Here is a 16,230-nt window from a genome sequence, read left to right as displayed (position 1 = left end):
AGAAGAACTCAGGCTAGTTAGACTAAAGGAAGTGTGGAAAGCGTAAGAAAATTGACTATATATAATATATATAATTGAATATATAAAGAGATATGTATAGTTATATAGATAAATATATAAAAGGGAAGAAGGTTGTAAAGAGCTTCAAATACCTAACAGAGAAGATTAAATTTGAACCTAAGAGAAATCTATTGAAGTTGGGGATGGATAAGATGATCAGACATTATTTTAAATACCTAACAGACTGGATCTTAGAGGTCATTCTCACACATCACCCCCAACCTCCTGCTCCCACCCCCTACAAGCTAGATGTCTTTTGTCCTATAGAATAGCATGGACGGGAGAAGATACAAGGCAGGGAATACTCTACTTTGGAATTTCAAGTACATTTGTACCAGAAAGTGCTTGTGGGTAGTTTAATGTTGGTGGGCTTATCTGAAGAAATGAGAACATCTTAGACTTTAAATAGCCCAGTATTCACCACAGCATGACATGAGTAGTATTATATTTCCTTGCCTTTCAATTTACAAAACCAAGAGCCCCCAGGGATTTGAGTGAGACTGGACCAGCGGGAGTCCATATGCCAAGGTCTAAGTCAAGGAAAGGTCAAAGTAGTCTCCAGAGCTGAAGTTTTCATTGTGCTTCCTCTCAGTCTTCACTTGTCATCATTATGATTTTAAGTCTCATTTTATTTGAGCAGAGTTTCTAGCAACCAATTAATTGAACAAGTTTTTAAATAAATATTATATGTCAGGTACCATGTTAAGTATTGGGGATAGATAGGCAAAAAAAGAAATAGTCCCTGCTTTTGAGGACCTCACATTCCATCAGGAAAGATAGATGGAAAAATAGAGATACATAGACATATATTGTATGTGTATGTGTCATTGTATAGTTAGGTGGTTCTTAAGTGACACAGCTTAGAATCAGAAAAAGCCAATACTTTCAAGTTTTATGACCTTGGCCAAGTTACTTAACCTCTGCCTTCCTCAATTTCCTGAAGTGTAAAATGAGGACAATAATAGTGTCTATCTCATAGAACTGTTTTGAGAATCAAATGAGAAAATATTTAATGTTTAGCACAAAGCCTGGCATATAGTAGGTACTCAATAAATGCTTATTCCTTTTCCAAATGTATAAATGTGTACATGTCTGTATATATGTGTCTATAAGTATGTGCATAATATGTATATGTATATACATACACATACAAATAAATACAAAGTAAACCCCAGAGACCCTCAGGGGAATAGATTTCTGGGATTGTAAAGTTTCCTAGAATAGGTACTGTTTTAGTTCTTTTGACATGAACACCGTTTAGTTTGAACACCTTTTCTCAAGAAGATCTCCAGGATGCTAAGCCCCTCTGCCAAATTGTTGGAGAATTTTTTTATAGAGAGGGCAGGAGGGGAGGATCTTCTATTGCTGCTTCATAATCCCCATCTGAGAAAGATTTAAAAATATAAATTGTGTCACAGATTTTCCAGCAAATGCAAGATTTCTTGTGGTCTGCTGCTCTAGGTATTACTTGTGCAATTTCAGAGTCTAGCAAAAAAAAAAGTCCTCAGCTCCCTTCCATTGCACTGATGGGAAGGTGTGGAGAATGGTCCATAGCACCCTGTAAATACAACTCAGAACAACACAGTGCACTGAAGAGTAACTCAAGAAATCTAAAACCTACAAGGTTAGGGAAGAGGGGTGGCAAGGTGAGGGTGATTGCAGGAACTATTTCAAGATAGTAACTTGCCAGAAAGGAAGCCTTCTCCTGGTTATTTTTAATTCCATGCCTACCATGATCTCCTTCAGTCGCATCAGTGGTCTATAAACAAAGCTTAACTGTCTAAGTTAACTGACAGTTAACTGTCTAGGATAAAGGGTTTAACTTGGAGTCAGAGAGACCAAAATTCAGTTTTTGCTTTGGACACTTATTAGTTGTGTGACTGAGCAAATCATTTCACTTTTCTCTGTCTCAGTTTCTTCACATGTAAAATGGGAATAAAAATAGAACCCACTTCACATAGTTTGTAGGGAGTTGTAAAACTCTTCTTTTTCCCCTTCCTCTGCCGCATTGGTGGATGCGTTCAAATACAGCCTCAGATATCCATGTACTGTGTGATTGAGCAAGTCAATTAATATCTGTTTGCCTCAGTTTCCTCATTTGTAAAATGAAGATAATAGCTCCTATCGCCAAGGACTGTTGTAGGATCAAATCAGATAATAATTGTAAAGTGCTTAGCACAGTGTACCTGGCAAATAGTAAGCGCTATATAAATGTTAGCTATTATTATTTTAGCACTTGGCACAATTCTTGGCACATAGTGCTAAATGTCCTATGATAAATATGTTATATTTTTTATCTAATATCATATAAATATATAATTAACACATGATAACTATATGAATATAAATTATGATCATTATTATTTATCAGAAACTTGGTCTGAATAGAGAACTTGTCTAGAAGGGATTTGGGGGAACTAGGCTTTTATTTCAGGGAGCTTGGCAGTTATCTTTAAAAAAGTGAGAGCACATGGCTACGTGATGGCCAGAGGCAGGGAAAGAGGCTCTGCTTCTCAACAGGTGACAAGCAGATCAGGAAGCAGCTCTAGTTTGATTGGTACAACTTCTAAGGGAATGTCTGTGTGTCTTAGGAAATCTCTGCCAGAGTCTTAGCCTGTGAGTTTTACGATTCTGATGGCTCTGATTCTTTTAAGGTCTCAGAGTAAACCATACGTATACTTTGAGATAACTAGTGATAGGCCAAGCCCCCTTCAAGTCTGGTAGAAAAAAATTCACCATATCCTTTTCTTTTGTTTTTACATCACAATTATTCCTATATAGCCCACAGTTATCCCCTGTTTTATGCGTTTCTTTATAACAAAAACATTTAGCCAAACCAGCTAAAATATGTATAGCAGCCACAAGAATAATTATCTACTTCTCTAGTAAAAGGAGGCAAGTATATGTCATCTGTTCTCTGGGGTCAAGTTTGGTCATTTCAGTTACTCAGAATTTGGCTTTCATTTCATGTTTTAATTCTTTATATGACATCATCATAATTATTATTTATATCGTTCTCTTGATTCTACTTACTTCACTCTGCAACAGTTCATACAAATCCCCACTTCCTTATTTTTGTTATTACTTATGGCATTTTAATATTCATTTACATTTAGATATCACAACTTGATTATTTACCCAAAAATGGGCACTCACTTCATTTTCAGTTTTTACTCATCCAAACAATGCTGTGAATAATTTGGTAGACAAGATGGATGAACAGATAAATGGATAGAGCACTTATTTAGCACTTATTGTGAGCCAGGCATCATGCTAAGTGTTGAGGATACATATTTAAGCAAGCGAGGGAGCATATAAAGGGATTGTGGAAAGGTAGGGCAAGGGAGAGATATACCTGAGCAGCATGGCATGGAAATGGCTGGGAAGTAGCTTCTAGGACAAGATAACAAGAAAGTTAACCTGTCAAAGCCAGGAGATTGAACACTGAAGTCCAAGGTTCTATTTGAAGGTAATAAAGATGATGACTGGAAAGCAGATAGCATGGTAGGGAGATGCTCTATATGGAATCTTTCTGTAATTGACCTTCTCAGATATGTGCCCAGTAGGACTAGATCCTTTTTAAAGTGATACTTCAATATAAAGCTGTGTGTTTAAAATTTATTAAAATATCCCTATCATTTGGCCCAGAGATCATATTGCCTAGGAGATCAAAGGCAGTAAATATAATATATTCATAATAGCACTTTTTGTGGTAGCAAAGAACTAGGAACAAAGCAGATCCCCAGTGATTGGAGAATAGATAGACAAATGTGGTTTACAAATATGATGGAATATTACCCTGTTGTGATGAATATGAAAAATTCAGAGAAACATGGAAAGACTTCTACAAACTTAGCCAGAGTAAAGTAAGCGGAACAACTAAAACAATGTATGCAGTGACTATAACAATATAGATGAAAAGAACAAAAAAAATGAAATTTATTGCCTTGGAATTATAACATCCAAGCTTGGCTCCAGTGAAGAAATTAAAAATGCAACTCCCTCTCTTCTTTACAGATATGGGGGGGGGTGAAAAGTATTAAACACTGTCTATCATGTGTGACTTAGTTGAGGTGTTGGCCAGTTCTTCTGAACTGCTTTTTCCTTCTTTTTTTTATTGCAAAGGATGACTGACAAGGAGGGAAGCAGCTAATGTTTTCAGAAATAAAGATAATGAAAAACAAAAGAGAACAAAAAATGGTAAAATTCCATTTAAAAGGACAAACAGAACTTTGCTTTTTCCCTACTCTCATTCTGCAACTATCCCTGAAATAAGACCAGATAGGTATGACAGAATAAGCAGCCATCTATGTGATATGACTTGAGCAGCTCTTAGAAATTCCCTTCCACCAGAAAAACCTACCCAGCTCTTCTATAACTCCTAAAATTTCAAGCTTTTCCTTCCTGATCACACTGTGTCTAACTATGGACTGACACAATGACTCCTCCATTCGAACATGAGCACCTTGAGATGAAAGACTGTCTTTGCCTCCCTTTGTATCCGTAGCACTTAGTACTATGTCTATAACATAGTGGGATATTAATAAATGTTTGACAGCTACCAGAGTTAATGCTACCAGATCCTAGTAAATACCTAAGTGTGAGCAGAAAGCCAAAACTAAAATTGAGTTCATCCCTTTCTCCACTAATTTCTTTTTGTGCTTCTGAATTCTTTGCTCAATAGTCAGGGGAAGCACCTACTTTTCTCCCTTTGGATCTCCATTCTAGTTAAACTGTCTAATGAGCCTCTTCTCTCCCTGGAAGAGCTAGTCTTCCTGCTCCGTAATCTTGGTGTAGTTATGGTCTTTCCCTGAGTCATAAAGAGGCCTTTCTGGCCTGTTGCTTTCAGGCGTCTCTACTATGATCAGTTGTGATAGTTTCTGCATGAGATCTCATTCCTTTCCAAGTTGTGGAATGGGTCAATATCTTAGCTCCCTACTATGCTGTCAAGTACACAGTGTTCTCACAAAGTAGAGAGGGTTTTCTTTTATCTGCTTCATTTATATGTGTATATATAAATAGTATACATATATGTGCTTGTGTGTGTATAGATATATACATGCATATATATACATTTTCACATACATACATAGACACATACATGCATATACATATAATTGGTAGAAAAGCAGGCAATGCTCTGAAACAAAAACTTGGAAGCGGTCATAGCAGGAAGTGGTGTGACAGCAACACACAGATAGAAATTACTGGTCTGCAGCAGTGGCTTAAGACAGTACACCCCAGGGATAACATGGGGGAGATGGACAAGTGACAGCCATCAAGGGTTCTCTTGAAGTAGAGAGATTGTATGTGAAAGGAAATTATTCCCAAGGGTCCTACCTGGGATGGGAAGGAAGTAGAAACAAACAAAAATGTTTGAAAGTAAAAATAGTTCTGGTGTAAGGGAAATAAAGAGCCTGGTATAAATGGTTAACTGGAGGCAACATGGAATACTGAAAAAATGTGATGTCAGATGATCTGGATTTGAATTCTGGCCCTGCAACTTCGTGTATAGTCTTGGACAAGTCTTGTAACCTATAAGGGTTTTTATTCCCAATTTACAAAAAAAAAAAAATTAAGGGATTGGATTAGAAGGTCTTTAAGGTCCCTTCCAGTAAATCTAAGAGCAAGCTGACCTTTAAGGTCCCTTTGAGGTCTAAATACAATGAATATGGTTTTATGTTCCTTCCTAAGAGGCAGATGTATTTGTTAAATTAGGAGCTAAAGACTGATATCTAAGAAGGAAATGTAGTTTGCTGCTAAAGACCTTGTCCTTGTTCTGCTAAAAAATTACATCTCAATTTTCTAAAGAATTGTTTTTGTAATAATTGCCATTACTGTCATTTATTCTTGTTCTACATCCATTATTTTGTCCATGTAGAAAACTCCCTTTGGGGAAACTCCCTCCACAGATGCACATCAACCCTATTAGGAATCCTAATAACACCTATTCTGCAACTTATAGTATTGAGTATTTCCAGGGGTCCTGAGAGATGGAGTATTGGCGAGGCATCACACAGACAGTATGTATCAGAAGCAGCAGTTGAACTCAGATCTTTGGGGCTTCAAGGCCTCTGCTATCTTAGAGTTTCTTAAACTGTGGCCCATAGATTTCAGAGAGATGGAGAATCTATGAAATTAGAACTTTTAATATATCAATAACTAATATATAAGTATAATTGATTTCCTTTGTGATCCTATGTATCTTATTTTATTGTAGTTTTAAAAAAACATTATTCTGAGCATGAGTTTATAAATATAGCCAGCAGCCAAAGGGATCCATGACAAGGAGGGGGTTAAAGAGACTCTGGTCTATCCACTTTGCCTCTGCTGCTTGTCATCGTTATTGTATTTTAATAGAGACTGCTCTTAGCCTAACCACCAGGTGGATGGATGCTCTGGATGGAAGCCATAGAACACTTTGTCACTCAGTTGTTTCAGTCATGCCTGACTCTTTGTGACCTCATTTGGGGTTTCCTTGGCAAAGATCCTAGAGTGATTTCCTTCTCTAGCTAATTTTATAGATGAGGAAACTGAGGCAAACAGGGTAAAATGACATGTCCTGGGTCACACAACTAGTAAGTATCCAAGGCTGAATTTGAATTCATGTCTTCTTGACTCCACTGTGCCACCTTGCTGCCCTGCAGAACACTTGGGGGAACACAGATATTTCATAGCACAAAGAATAGACCCCTATTTGTTTGTCTTCTGTTCTCTCCTTATTTTCACCAGGAAGATCTTCAAAATTAGTAAACACAGGGGCAACTGCACCCACTGTTCTTTGTGAATGTAGACAATACCATCAAAAGATAGTACTTATCAAAAAAACATCTACTTTGACTTAATTTCTCAGGCCTACGAATGGGCTTTTGGTAAGCCTGGGCAACAAATGGGTTTGTCAGACAGGTTCTCAAGGTTAGGAGTGAAATCTGACCACAGACAAGACCAAAGCTAGCTAAGAATTGGATCAACAATCTTTGCCTTGTTATATCTCAAGTAAAATAATAATATTGGTAAAGCACTTAACCCAGTGCCTGGCACATAGTAGGCACTATGTAAATATTTATTTCTTTCACCTTAATTAATATGGTGAGCCAACTGGACACAGTAACATAGTCAAAGGATGTTTTCAGTAGCTTACGAGACTTTTTTAAGAAAGAATCTTTTAAAAAGGTTCACCAGTATTTGAAATCTCAGAGCCAAGAGAGATTTCCAAAATAATCTCAACTGTATCAATAAACAAGCTTTTATTAAGCACCTATATGCTAGGCATTGTGCTAGGCCCAGAAGGCAATGAATGAATCACATTACTCTTCCTTATAAGAAGCTTACATTTTAAAGGAGGGGACTAAGAATATATCCATAAACACATAGAAGAATATACAGAATATAAATAATAACTAAATAATTTCATTGGTATTCAAAATAGAATATTAACACAAATTTTATTCCTAATTGAATTTTTATTCTGAAACTCACAAAATAAGTGAAAATCATTTCATGAAAATCACCTACTAAGACAAGATTTCATATTCATGTCCAACTTTCTTCTGAAGGCATGCCTAGTGAACAATAAACATAATGAAACCAACACATAATATATTAAGTGACAAACTACATCTTTTATGCTAAGGATCTCAAATCTATCAATTTCCATTGATAAAAATATGAAATAAAATTTCTAAACATTATAGCCTTACAAGTGGCAAGGCAAAGCCAGATTCAAATTCTATCCCATAAAAGGTTTTTTTAAAAAAAAAAAAAAAGTACTTTTCCAATTTCTATATTAGTGTCTCAGAATGTCCAGTGACTTTCTCTTCTTTTCTCTTTATATGTGACAAATGGGGATCTTACCTGAATGGTCTTTTTTCTATTCAGGAACTGTCCCTTGTCCAGAAAGAATTTTTTTTCTAGTCAGTCCTTGCTTTCTTTCCCAAGTACATTGTGGAATAACAGGAAAACCAACAGAGAAGCTTTTCATTTGGGCCAATATCTATCGAACCTCTTGTTGGACATGAATGAGCTTTCTCAGCTAGGTCATGAGAAAGTCTGCAGGGGGTAATGGAGCTAGGAGCTCTGGCTCTGAAATTCAGAGACTGACAAAAGAATTAGAAAAATAGAAGATAATAACTTTTAGAAAGCATTCCAGGAGTCACATCAACACAACTCCACTTCTTGTAATATTTAAAAGTAAAAATAATTTTGATCCCTTGGGAAAGGGGAGCAGAGATGGGCAGAAGGGGATGGGGGTGGAAGAAGGGAACGAGGGAAAGAAGGAGGGAGGGATGAGTAACAACATATCAGATAGCTGGTATATTAATGGTAGGTGAAAACTTCAAAATGAACACCTTGTCAGCTAATCTATTGCTTTGAAGGGCTGGCACTACAGGAGACCCAACAAAAGCAATGAAGAGCTAATCTCATATTGCCAGGTTAAATCAAGTCAGAATTGCCTGTTCCTTTCACTTCTTGGTTACATCAAGTAAGAATACTTTCAATTATGCTGGCCTTACATCTAACTTGTAAGAAAGCCTTGGATATCATGAATATCCCCAGCTACAATGGCCTTGTATAAAATTCTGCTTCTTGGGCATGGATCTCTTACTTAAAACTAGCTCTTTCCAATGTGAACATTAGTGCCACCTGTCTGCAATGGTTTCTTCTTTTCTTTCTACCCAGGAACCTATCTAGGTCACTAATTCAGTTTCAGAAATTACCTTTGGACATTCTTACTCAGGCTTCCTCCCATAGACTATATTTTTATACTTTGACCAGATTGGTTCTCTGGTCCCTTGTTCTTTTTCATACTTCTCCCACAAATGACAGCCACTGCTTTGTTCCTATCCCTCTTGTCCTTTTTCCTCGTCCTTTCCTCCTCCCTCCTCCTGTCACTGCACCTCAGTCTCTGATCCTGCATGTTCTCTTTGTTAACTGGACTTGAAAATTTTCACAAGAACAACAAATTTATCCTCTTGGTATTTGGGATTCCACTTTTGCAGATGCTTCCACTAATTTGAGTCAACAGCAACAAATATGAAAGCTCTCATCTTGTTCCCAGGCCAGCTGGAAAAAAAACCTTCTGGAGAGCATCCAGAAGGGGCTGAAAGAGAGAAGGTAGAAGGTTAAGTCAAATGTAAAAAAGTATGAGTCTGCATATCATATAGGGGGAAGCATCCTTGCATGTGGGTGCTTCCCAACTCTGAAGCATGTTCTTGCAGCCAAGGGCTGATTGTAAAACTGTTCCTTGAGCTTATGGCCAGCTGCCCCTGAAATATCGATGTTTGGAAGCAGATACCAGCGGTTTCCCATTCCACCTGAAATGAATTGAGTTTTGCCAACTTGTGCTATTTTGCATTTTGATGCTCATAAAAATGAGAAGATGCCTTCAATATTTAGGAAACACAGACTAGTTCTTAAAGTTTATGGAAATGTGAGGAGTCACTTGTTGTGAGCCTCTTTTGTTAAAATGGAAAAAGTACTAGCTTTGAAGACAGTGAACTTGAGTCCAGATCTTATTTCTGACATTTACCACCTGTGTGAGACCTTAAGCAAGTCACCTAATCTCCCTAGGCTTCTGTTTTTCTTCTGTAAAATGAGAGAATTGGTCCAGATGTTCTCTGAAGCTTATTTCAGCTGGAGAGCTGAATGGAGACCTTATGATTTTTTCAACATGCTTTCCCCCCTCCTGGCTTGCTAGCTCCTAAAAGTCAGAGCAAAATAAATAAAAGTCAGTATATGCTTATTACCAGAGAGCCATTAATAAATGCTTATTCCCTTTTATCTTCCTTTTCTCCCCTTCCCCATTTGCTATACCTGGCAATGGTCTTGACTAGTGACTTGGCAAGCATACTGCTACAAATTTTTTAGTGTTTTCAGATATTAACTGGGAATGGGAATAAAAATTCTTATTTTAAATAATAATTCAGATCCCTGATTTCTCTTTTCTTTATTAATGCTCCTTTTTAACATTACTATCATCTCCATTATTATCCCCATAAGTACCCTTCTTTGTAACAAAATATAAAGTAAACCCATTAAGCATGTGTGATAGCTCATGCCTCATCCTATGCCCACAATATGCCACCCTTCTACTGAAAAGAAAGAATTATGTTTCCTTATTAACCCTCAGGAGTCAAGTTACATGGCTCTGAATTCTGTTACATGGCTAATTTAAAGCAGTCTAGGCAAAACTTCAGAATGCAATACATCTGGGCAGAGTTTCCAGAGGGGTTAAACCCCTCTTATTTCCTCTTCTCCTAGCATACAAAAGGTATAGAGGGGCAGCTGGGTAGCTCAGTGGATTGAGAGCCAGGCCTAGAGATGGGAGGTCCTGATTTCAAATCTGGCCTCAGACACTTCCCAGCTGTGTGACCCTGGGCAAGTCACTTAACCCCAGTTGCCTAGCCCTTACTACTCTTCTGCCTTGGAGCCAATACACAGCATTGATTCTAAGATGGAAGGTAAGGGTTTAAAAAAAAAGATATAGTCCTGATAGGACCAAAAAAGAAATATCCCTTCACTGCTCCATATAAAAGCCTGATTCTAGATTCATGAGTCTAAGCATTCTGGAGGCATTCAACATGGATAGTAGGATTGATAAGCTTATAGTAAGACAACAACTACTTAGGGTAAGGTAGAGTGGTATGTTACATGACAGAGCCAGGGCTTTGCTATTGAGCTGTCCATCCTACCTCACAAAACTAAAAAAATATCTGAAAATGAATTTCTAAGATGGATGGGTGGGGCTATAAGATATCTGGCAGCAATGGAGTTCAGGCATAATAGACTGACTAAACAAATATCTCAAATTGTCTTACTGACTGTATCCATCACTCTAGTCCATGCATTGCATGGGAGAGATTACAGGGAGATCTGAAGACCAGGCAAATATCAGATCAGGAAGAGAAGGGAAGAGAATAAATGACTTCTTTTTTTTTAATATTTTCTTTTTTTACTTAAATTACTTCTGAAGGCCCTCCTGGCTTTATGAAAAGGAAAAAATGCATGATATAGGCAGAAATGAGTAGCCTACACAGTAGAAGCAGGTCACCCAGGAATCTGTCAACAAACATTGAGGGGTTGCTAGGTGGATCAGTGGTTTGAGTGCCAAGTCCAGAGTTGAGAGGATCTGGGTTCAAATGTGACCCTGGGCAAGTCACTTAGCCCTACTTGCCTAGCCCTTACTGCTCTTCTGCCTTGGAACTGATACTCATATTGATGCTTAAAAGGTAAGGATTTGGGGGAGGAGGGGAAAGCCCATTGGTTAGCCAAGTACTGCATGCAGAGCACTGTCCTAGGTGCTGATTTACTTCACTGCAACATGGGATTCCATGTGGTTCTGTTTGATTATTGTATTTCAGTTTTGTGCAGCTAAAAACGATTTTAAAATATTCTCATTTTTCTCCGAGATGTAAGAAGGAATGTTCTCAATTAATCCCTACTAAGTTTTTCCACTCCATATTTCTCAGAAATTGCCATTACAATTAGCACATGCTGTTTACCAGACGTATCCCAGCCAGGACTGTGATTTAGCTCCTGTTCTGGTAAAAAGTACCTTGATATTTCTCCTTACAGCATCTAGCTTTTAGTGGCATGAAGGAAAAAGGGAAATAGTAAGCCTCAGCATGTTGCCTTCGGTGGGGAGGAAGATGAGCAGTAGAGGACTCATTCTGGAAACTGAAGTTTTTGTCCTTTGTGGGAACTTGGGAGCATAAACAACCCCTCCCCCAACACAGTTCCACGCATGCGTACCAAAGAAAAAGAAAAAGAGAGAAAGAAAAAGAAATAAATAAATCATCCAATGTCAAAGGAGCGCTGTGCAGCTTTCTTGCTGCTATTGAATGGAGACGTTTCTAGCCTCTCAGGTCCTGAACTGGCAATTCAGAACAGTTTGATTGCCTGCTTGATTGTTTGCGAGATAACTGCAAGATTGGCAGTGACAGGGTAATTTACTGAAGATTGCGATGTCAGACTATATCCAAGGGGGCTTGCTGGCATAAAGATGCGATTCTCATGACTGACAGGCCACTGGGAGATTGGTGTGCCAATTTAAAGTTCACAGTGTCGTCAAAAAGTGTTCAGTGACAGCAGCCCGTAATCATGCTGCATGATGAGGTCATTACAGACATAACATATGCTCACACATAATAACAGACATAACCAAAAAATGTGCAATATCTTGAACAGGTAAATGTAAATTTGTAGAAGGGAGTAATTTATATCCTATTTTTTGCTTCTGCTATTTCTGATGTGTTGATAGGATTTCTCTTGACTGACAGTCCCCTGAATAAAAGCACTGAACAAACTAAACAGTGGGGCAATTTGAAGTTCACAGTTTTGAAGGTGTCACAAACCCAGAAAGCGTAGGACACTGTGGGTGGGGGGAGGGTTCAGAGCTTAATAGGAAAACTGTCTTGAGTTATTATCTGAGCTCGATGATGTCCTCACGTTGATTATATAGAGTGGGTGGTAAATGGACTAGAGGAAAAAAATTCCCAGCTTCGGGATGGAAAGGGCATCTAAGATGGATGGAGTTCCTAATGGGAATAGGCCGCTGACCTTAAAGAAATCTATAACTCTAACAACAATGGAGTTCTTCTAACTTAAGAAGTTTCTGTGAATGCTGAATGAAACAGTGCCAACATATCTCAGCAGGTTATTTTTAAATCAGAAGCAGTCATTTCAATTGTAGGTTCCTTCTTTCTAGCTAAGGACAGTTCACAGGAGCTAATGTTAGACACAAAATGCTGTAGGTTTTCTTTCTGTTTTTTCTTCCTCTTCCTCCTCTATCATTCTTCACCCTTTTCTACCTCCTTCTCTCCTCCTTATTCCTTTTCTTCTTTCCCTTTATTCATCCTCCATCTCCTGTCTCATCTTCCTTTTCTCTTCCCTTCCTTTAATCCTCCTCTCTCTTTTCCTTACTCATTTTCCATCTCTCCTCTTTTTTTTCTTCCTCCTCTTCTTCCTACTTTAACTCCTCCTCCTCTCCTCCAAGTACTGTCCATTTATTTGCCTATCTAACCAGGGATCAGAAGTAAAGTATCCGCACATTATCAGCTGTAAGACCACAATTCTCCAGTGTTATCTCATGTATTTGGATGTTGCTGGGCTCCAGGAATTTGGCAGGTTCCACCAGTGTTCCCAGCTGAGATGTTCAGATACTTGATTTGAAAAGTCTCTAAGTTGAAGTGACCATGCGCACTGCTCTTCCTCCTTCCCTCCTCCTACCTCAGAAATTTTACAAATCTAAATGTATTCCAAGACACGTAAAAAACATTTGGCCATGTGGAAAATGAGGGGCTAGTTTTAATCATTTAAAGCTAGTCAAAACATGCAACCTCCTAATTTGTTTGTTTGCTAAAAAGAAGGTAATGTTTTAAAATAATTGTACATTAATTGCTAAATTACAGTGGAACTTCAGTGAAATTACATATTTCAATTTCATTAGTGAAACCAAATGAAAAGGGTAATGCCAAAGAATTATGTTAGAATCCATTTAAAACGCAGAGTCTGGCCTGTGATTCAACAGACTAATGCACATGTTTGTCAATTCACTGCTACTCAAGGTTCTAGTGCAAGTTCCTATGATGCTAATTAGGCCAAAAATGCCTTAGTATTAAATTTGCTAGATAACAAGCAGCTTGCTGTCTGAGCCTGGTGGCTCAGCTAGGCTGTGTTTGACCAATCAGCTCCTAGTGTAATGAGCCAATATTAAAGGGAGAGCTCTAGGAACAACTCCAACCTGGAATATTCCACTTTCTAATGCCATTAACAGGACCTTTGGGGTGGGGTGGGGGTGAAATATATCCTTAGAAATATATCCATTGTATAGCCCACCCAAAAAAGAGATGAGAAAATATATCTTCTTCCCTTCCTTGCAGAAGTAAGGGAGTACAGGGCAGCTGGGTAGCTCAGTGGATTGAGAGTCAGGCCTAGAGATGGGAGGTCCTAGGTTCAAATCTGGCCTCAGACACTTCCCAGCTGTGAGACTCTGGGCAAGTCACTTGACCCCCCATTGCCTACCCTTACCACTCTTCCACCTAGGAGCCAATACACAGATGTTAAGGGTTTAAAAAAAAACAGAAGTAAGGGAGTACAGGTGTGAAACACCACGTATCTTGTCAGACTCAGTTGTACTGTTTACTTTTATTCAACCTATTTTCCCCCTACTTTCTTTCTTTATTCTTTGTCCTAAAGGATGGCTCTCTAGATAGGGAAGAGATGAGCAATATAGTTCAAATAGTCAATCAACAAGCATTATGTACCAAGCACTGTGCTAAGCTCTAAGGATACAATATGCAAAAACATGAAAGCAATGTAAAATCCAAGTGGCAGCACTAGAAATCAAAATTTAATGTCATTGTTAAAAGAAATATACCAATTGGAGGTGTATGAGAGAGAGCTTAGCTAACTCTTGATAATTCAGAATTTGCTAAGCTATTTGTCCAGTTTAACCATTTCACCACTCTGGAGGATTTCCCCTGTAGAATACATCTGCCCTTCACACATTTCACTCACTTCTGTAACTTATTGGCAGCTTGATAAGTGCTTGGAGGAGATAGTGAAGTTCTTGGTTAACATAAAGTTTGAGGAATCCTGGGGAGTTCCATTTTTTGTGATTCCCCCATCCCCTTTCATACCTGTAGCTAAAATTTCTTCATAGGTAGTTTTCTTTAGGTAATGCCACAAACAAATGGGCTCCTGATAAAGGCTCTCTAATGACAACAAGGTCATCGAGTAGCTTTGTGTGGTGAGATTAAATTGACTGTGATTTTGCTTCTGTCATTCCAGACGGTCTGGTGGACTGCTTGGACCCTGACTGCTGCCTCCAGTCGACCTGTCACAATAGCCTGCTCTGCCGAGGATCCCGAGACCCTCTCGACATCATTCAGCAGGGTCAGACAGGCTTGCCAGCTGTGAAGTCTTTCTATGACCGAATCAAACTCTTAGTGGGAAAGGACAGCACCCACATCATTCCTGGAGACAACCCCTTCAACAGCAGGTAACCCTCCCCTTCTTGATCCTGTCATGACAGCAAGGTTGGACACTTGTCATTGTGATTCCATTCATCTTTGAACAGGAAACATTGTTTTCAATTACTCCATACTCTCTCTTGGCACAGAGGCAGCCCCACGGAGGACCCCCTGTCGTGGTCCATTAAGGCTGTCTTCATTACTTGAGGGTAGGCTGGGCAGGTTGTCCCCAGGGTGGAGCCCTGCTCTCTGTGTAACCATTTGGCCTTCAACTCAGGAAGCGCAGATACCTAGAATGGGAAGCAGTGAAAACTGGGGAAACCAGCCTGTGCATAGATTTTCTGGCCATTTAATGAAGTATGCTTTTTAGAAAAGCAACAGAAATCAGACATTTAACCTTTCCAAATGGTCAGCTATTTTTTATTTGTTCTGGAAGCATGGGGAGCTATTGTCACTATCATTATTTGGAATTTTCTTTTCTTATTTCTTCATTGTACCAATCTGTTTGACTTCTGACATAATGTCATGAAGTCAGGGGGTGGTTTTCTCTCTAGCTTGTTCTCTTTTGCTAATTTCAACTTTATGAATATTAGAGAAGCAGTTTTGAGATTAATTTCAAGATTCTATGAGTCCAGAAATTAGATGACAGAGCTAGAACTCAGAACTGAGGATTCTTATCTTAACTGTATCATTGACTGGCAGTGTAATATTGAATAAGCTACCTTAATCCTATTTGTAAAACGGAAAATTCCTTCTTTTCTTACATAGAAGTTTTAAAGAGAAATGAGATGATCAATTAATGATAATAATAATAGCATATTTATAGTAATTTAACTTGGCAAAGCTCTTTACAAATTTGTCTCATTTTATTCTTAAAATAACCCTAGATAGTAGGTGCTACTATCATTCCCATTTTTCATATGAGTTAACTGAGGCTAAGAGGTTCAGTGGTTTGCACAGCATCATATGGCTAATAAGTCTCTGAGGCTGGATTTGAACTTAGATCTTTTAAGACTCCAAGTCAAATGCTCTATTTTAAAGTTTGTTTTATATATATTATCTCATTTAAAAATATATGTGTAGGTAGGGGGCAGCTGGGTCGCTCAGGGGATTGAAAGCCAGACCTAGAGACGGGAAGTCCTGGGTTCAAATCTGGCCTCAGACACTTCCCAGCTGTGTGACCCTGGGCAAGTCACTG

At 38.4% G+C, this 16,230-nt stretch overlaps 1 protein-coding gene across 6 annotated transcripts in view; it reads left to right on the top strand.

Annotated features, from left to right (window-relative positions):
• Positions 1-16,230, top strand: part of TENM2 (teneurin transmembrane protein 2) — a 1,052,113-nt gene that overhangs the window by 973,662 nt on the left and 62,221 nt on the right. For all 6 annotated transcript variants that reach the window (XM_044661706.1, XM_044661705.1, XM_044661704.1 and 3 more), the window contains one exon: positions 14,851-15,061. In XM_044661706.1, the coding sequence (XP_044517641.1) occupies positions 14,851-15,061 (211 nt within the window). The remainder of the gene's footprint in view (positions 1-14,850; positions 15,062-16,230) is intronic.

Source organism: Gracilinanus agilis, chromosome 2 (assembly GCF_016433145.1).
Source record: "Gracilinanus agilis isolate LMUSP501 chromosome 2, AgileGrace, whole genome shotgun sequence".
Lineage (NCBI taxonomy): Eukaryota > Metazoa > Chordata > Mammalia > Didelphimorphia > Didelphidae > Gracilinanus > Gracilinanus agilis.
The sequence above is the reverse complement of the archived record's forward strand: the minus strand, read 5'-3'. Positions and strand labels throughout refer to the sequence as shown.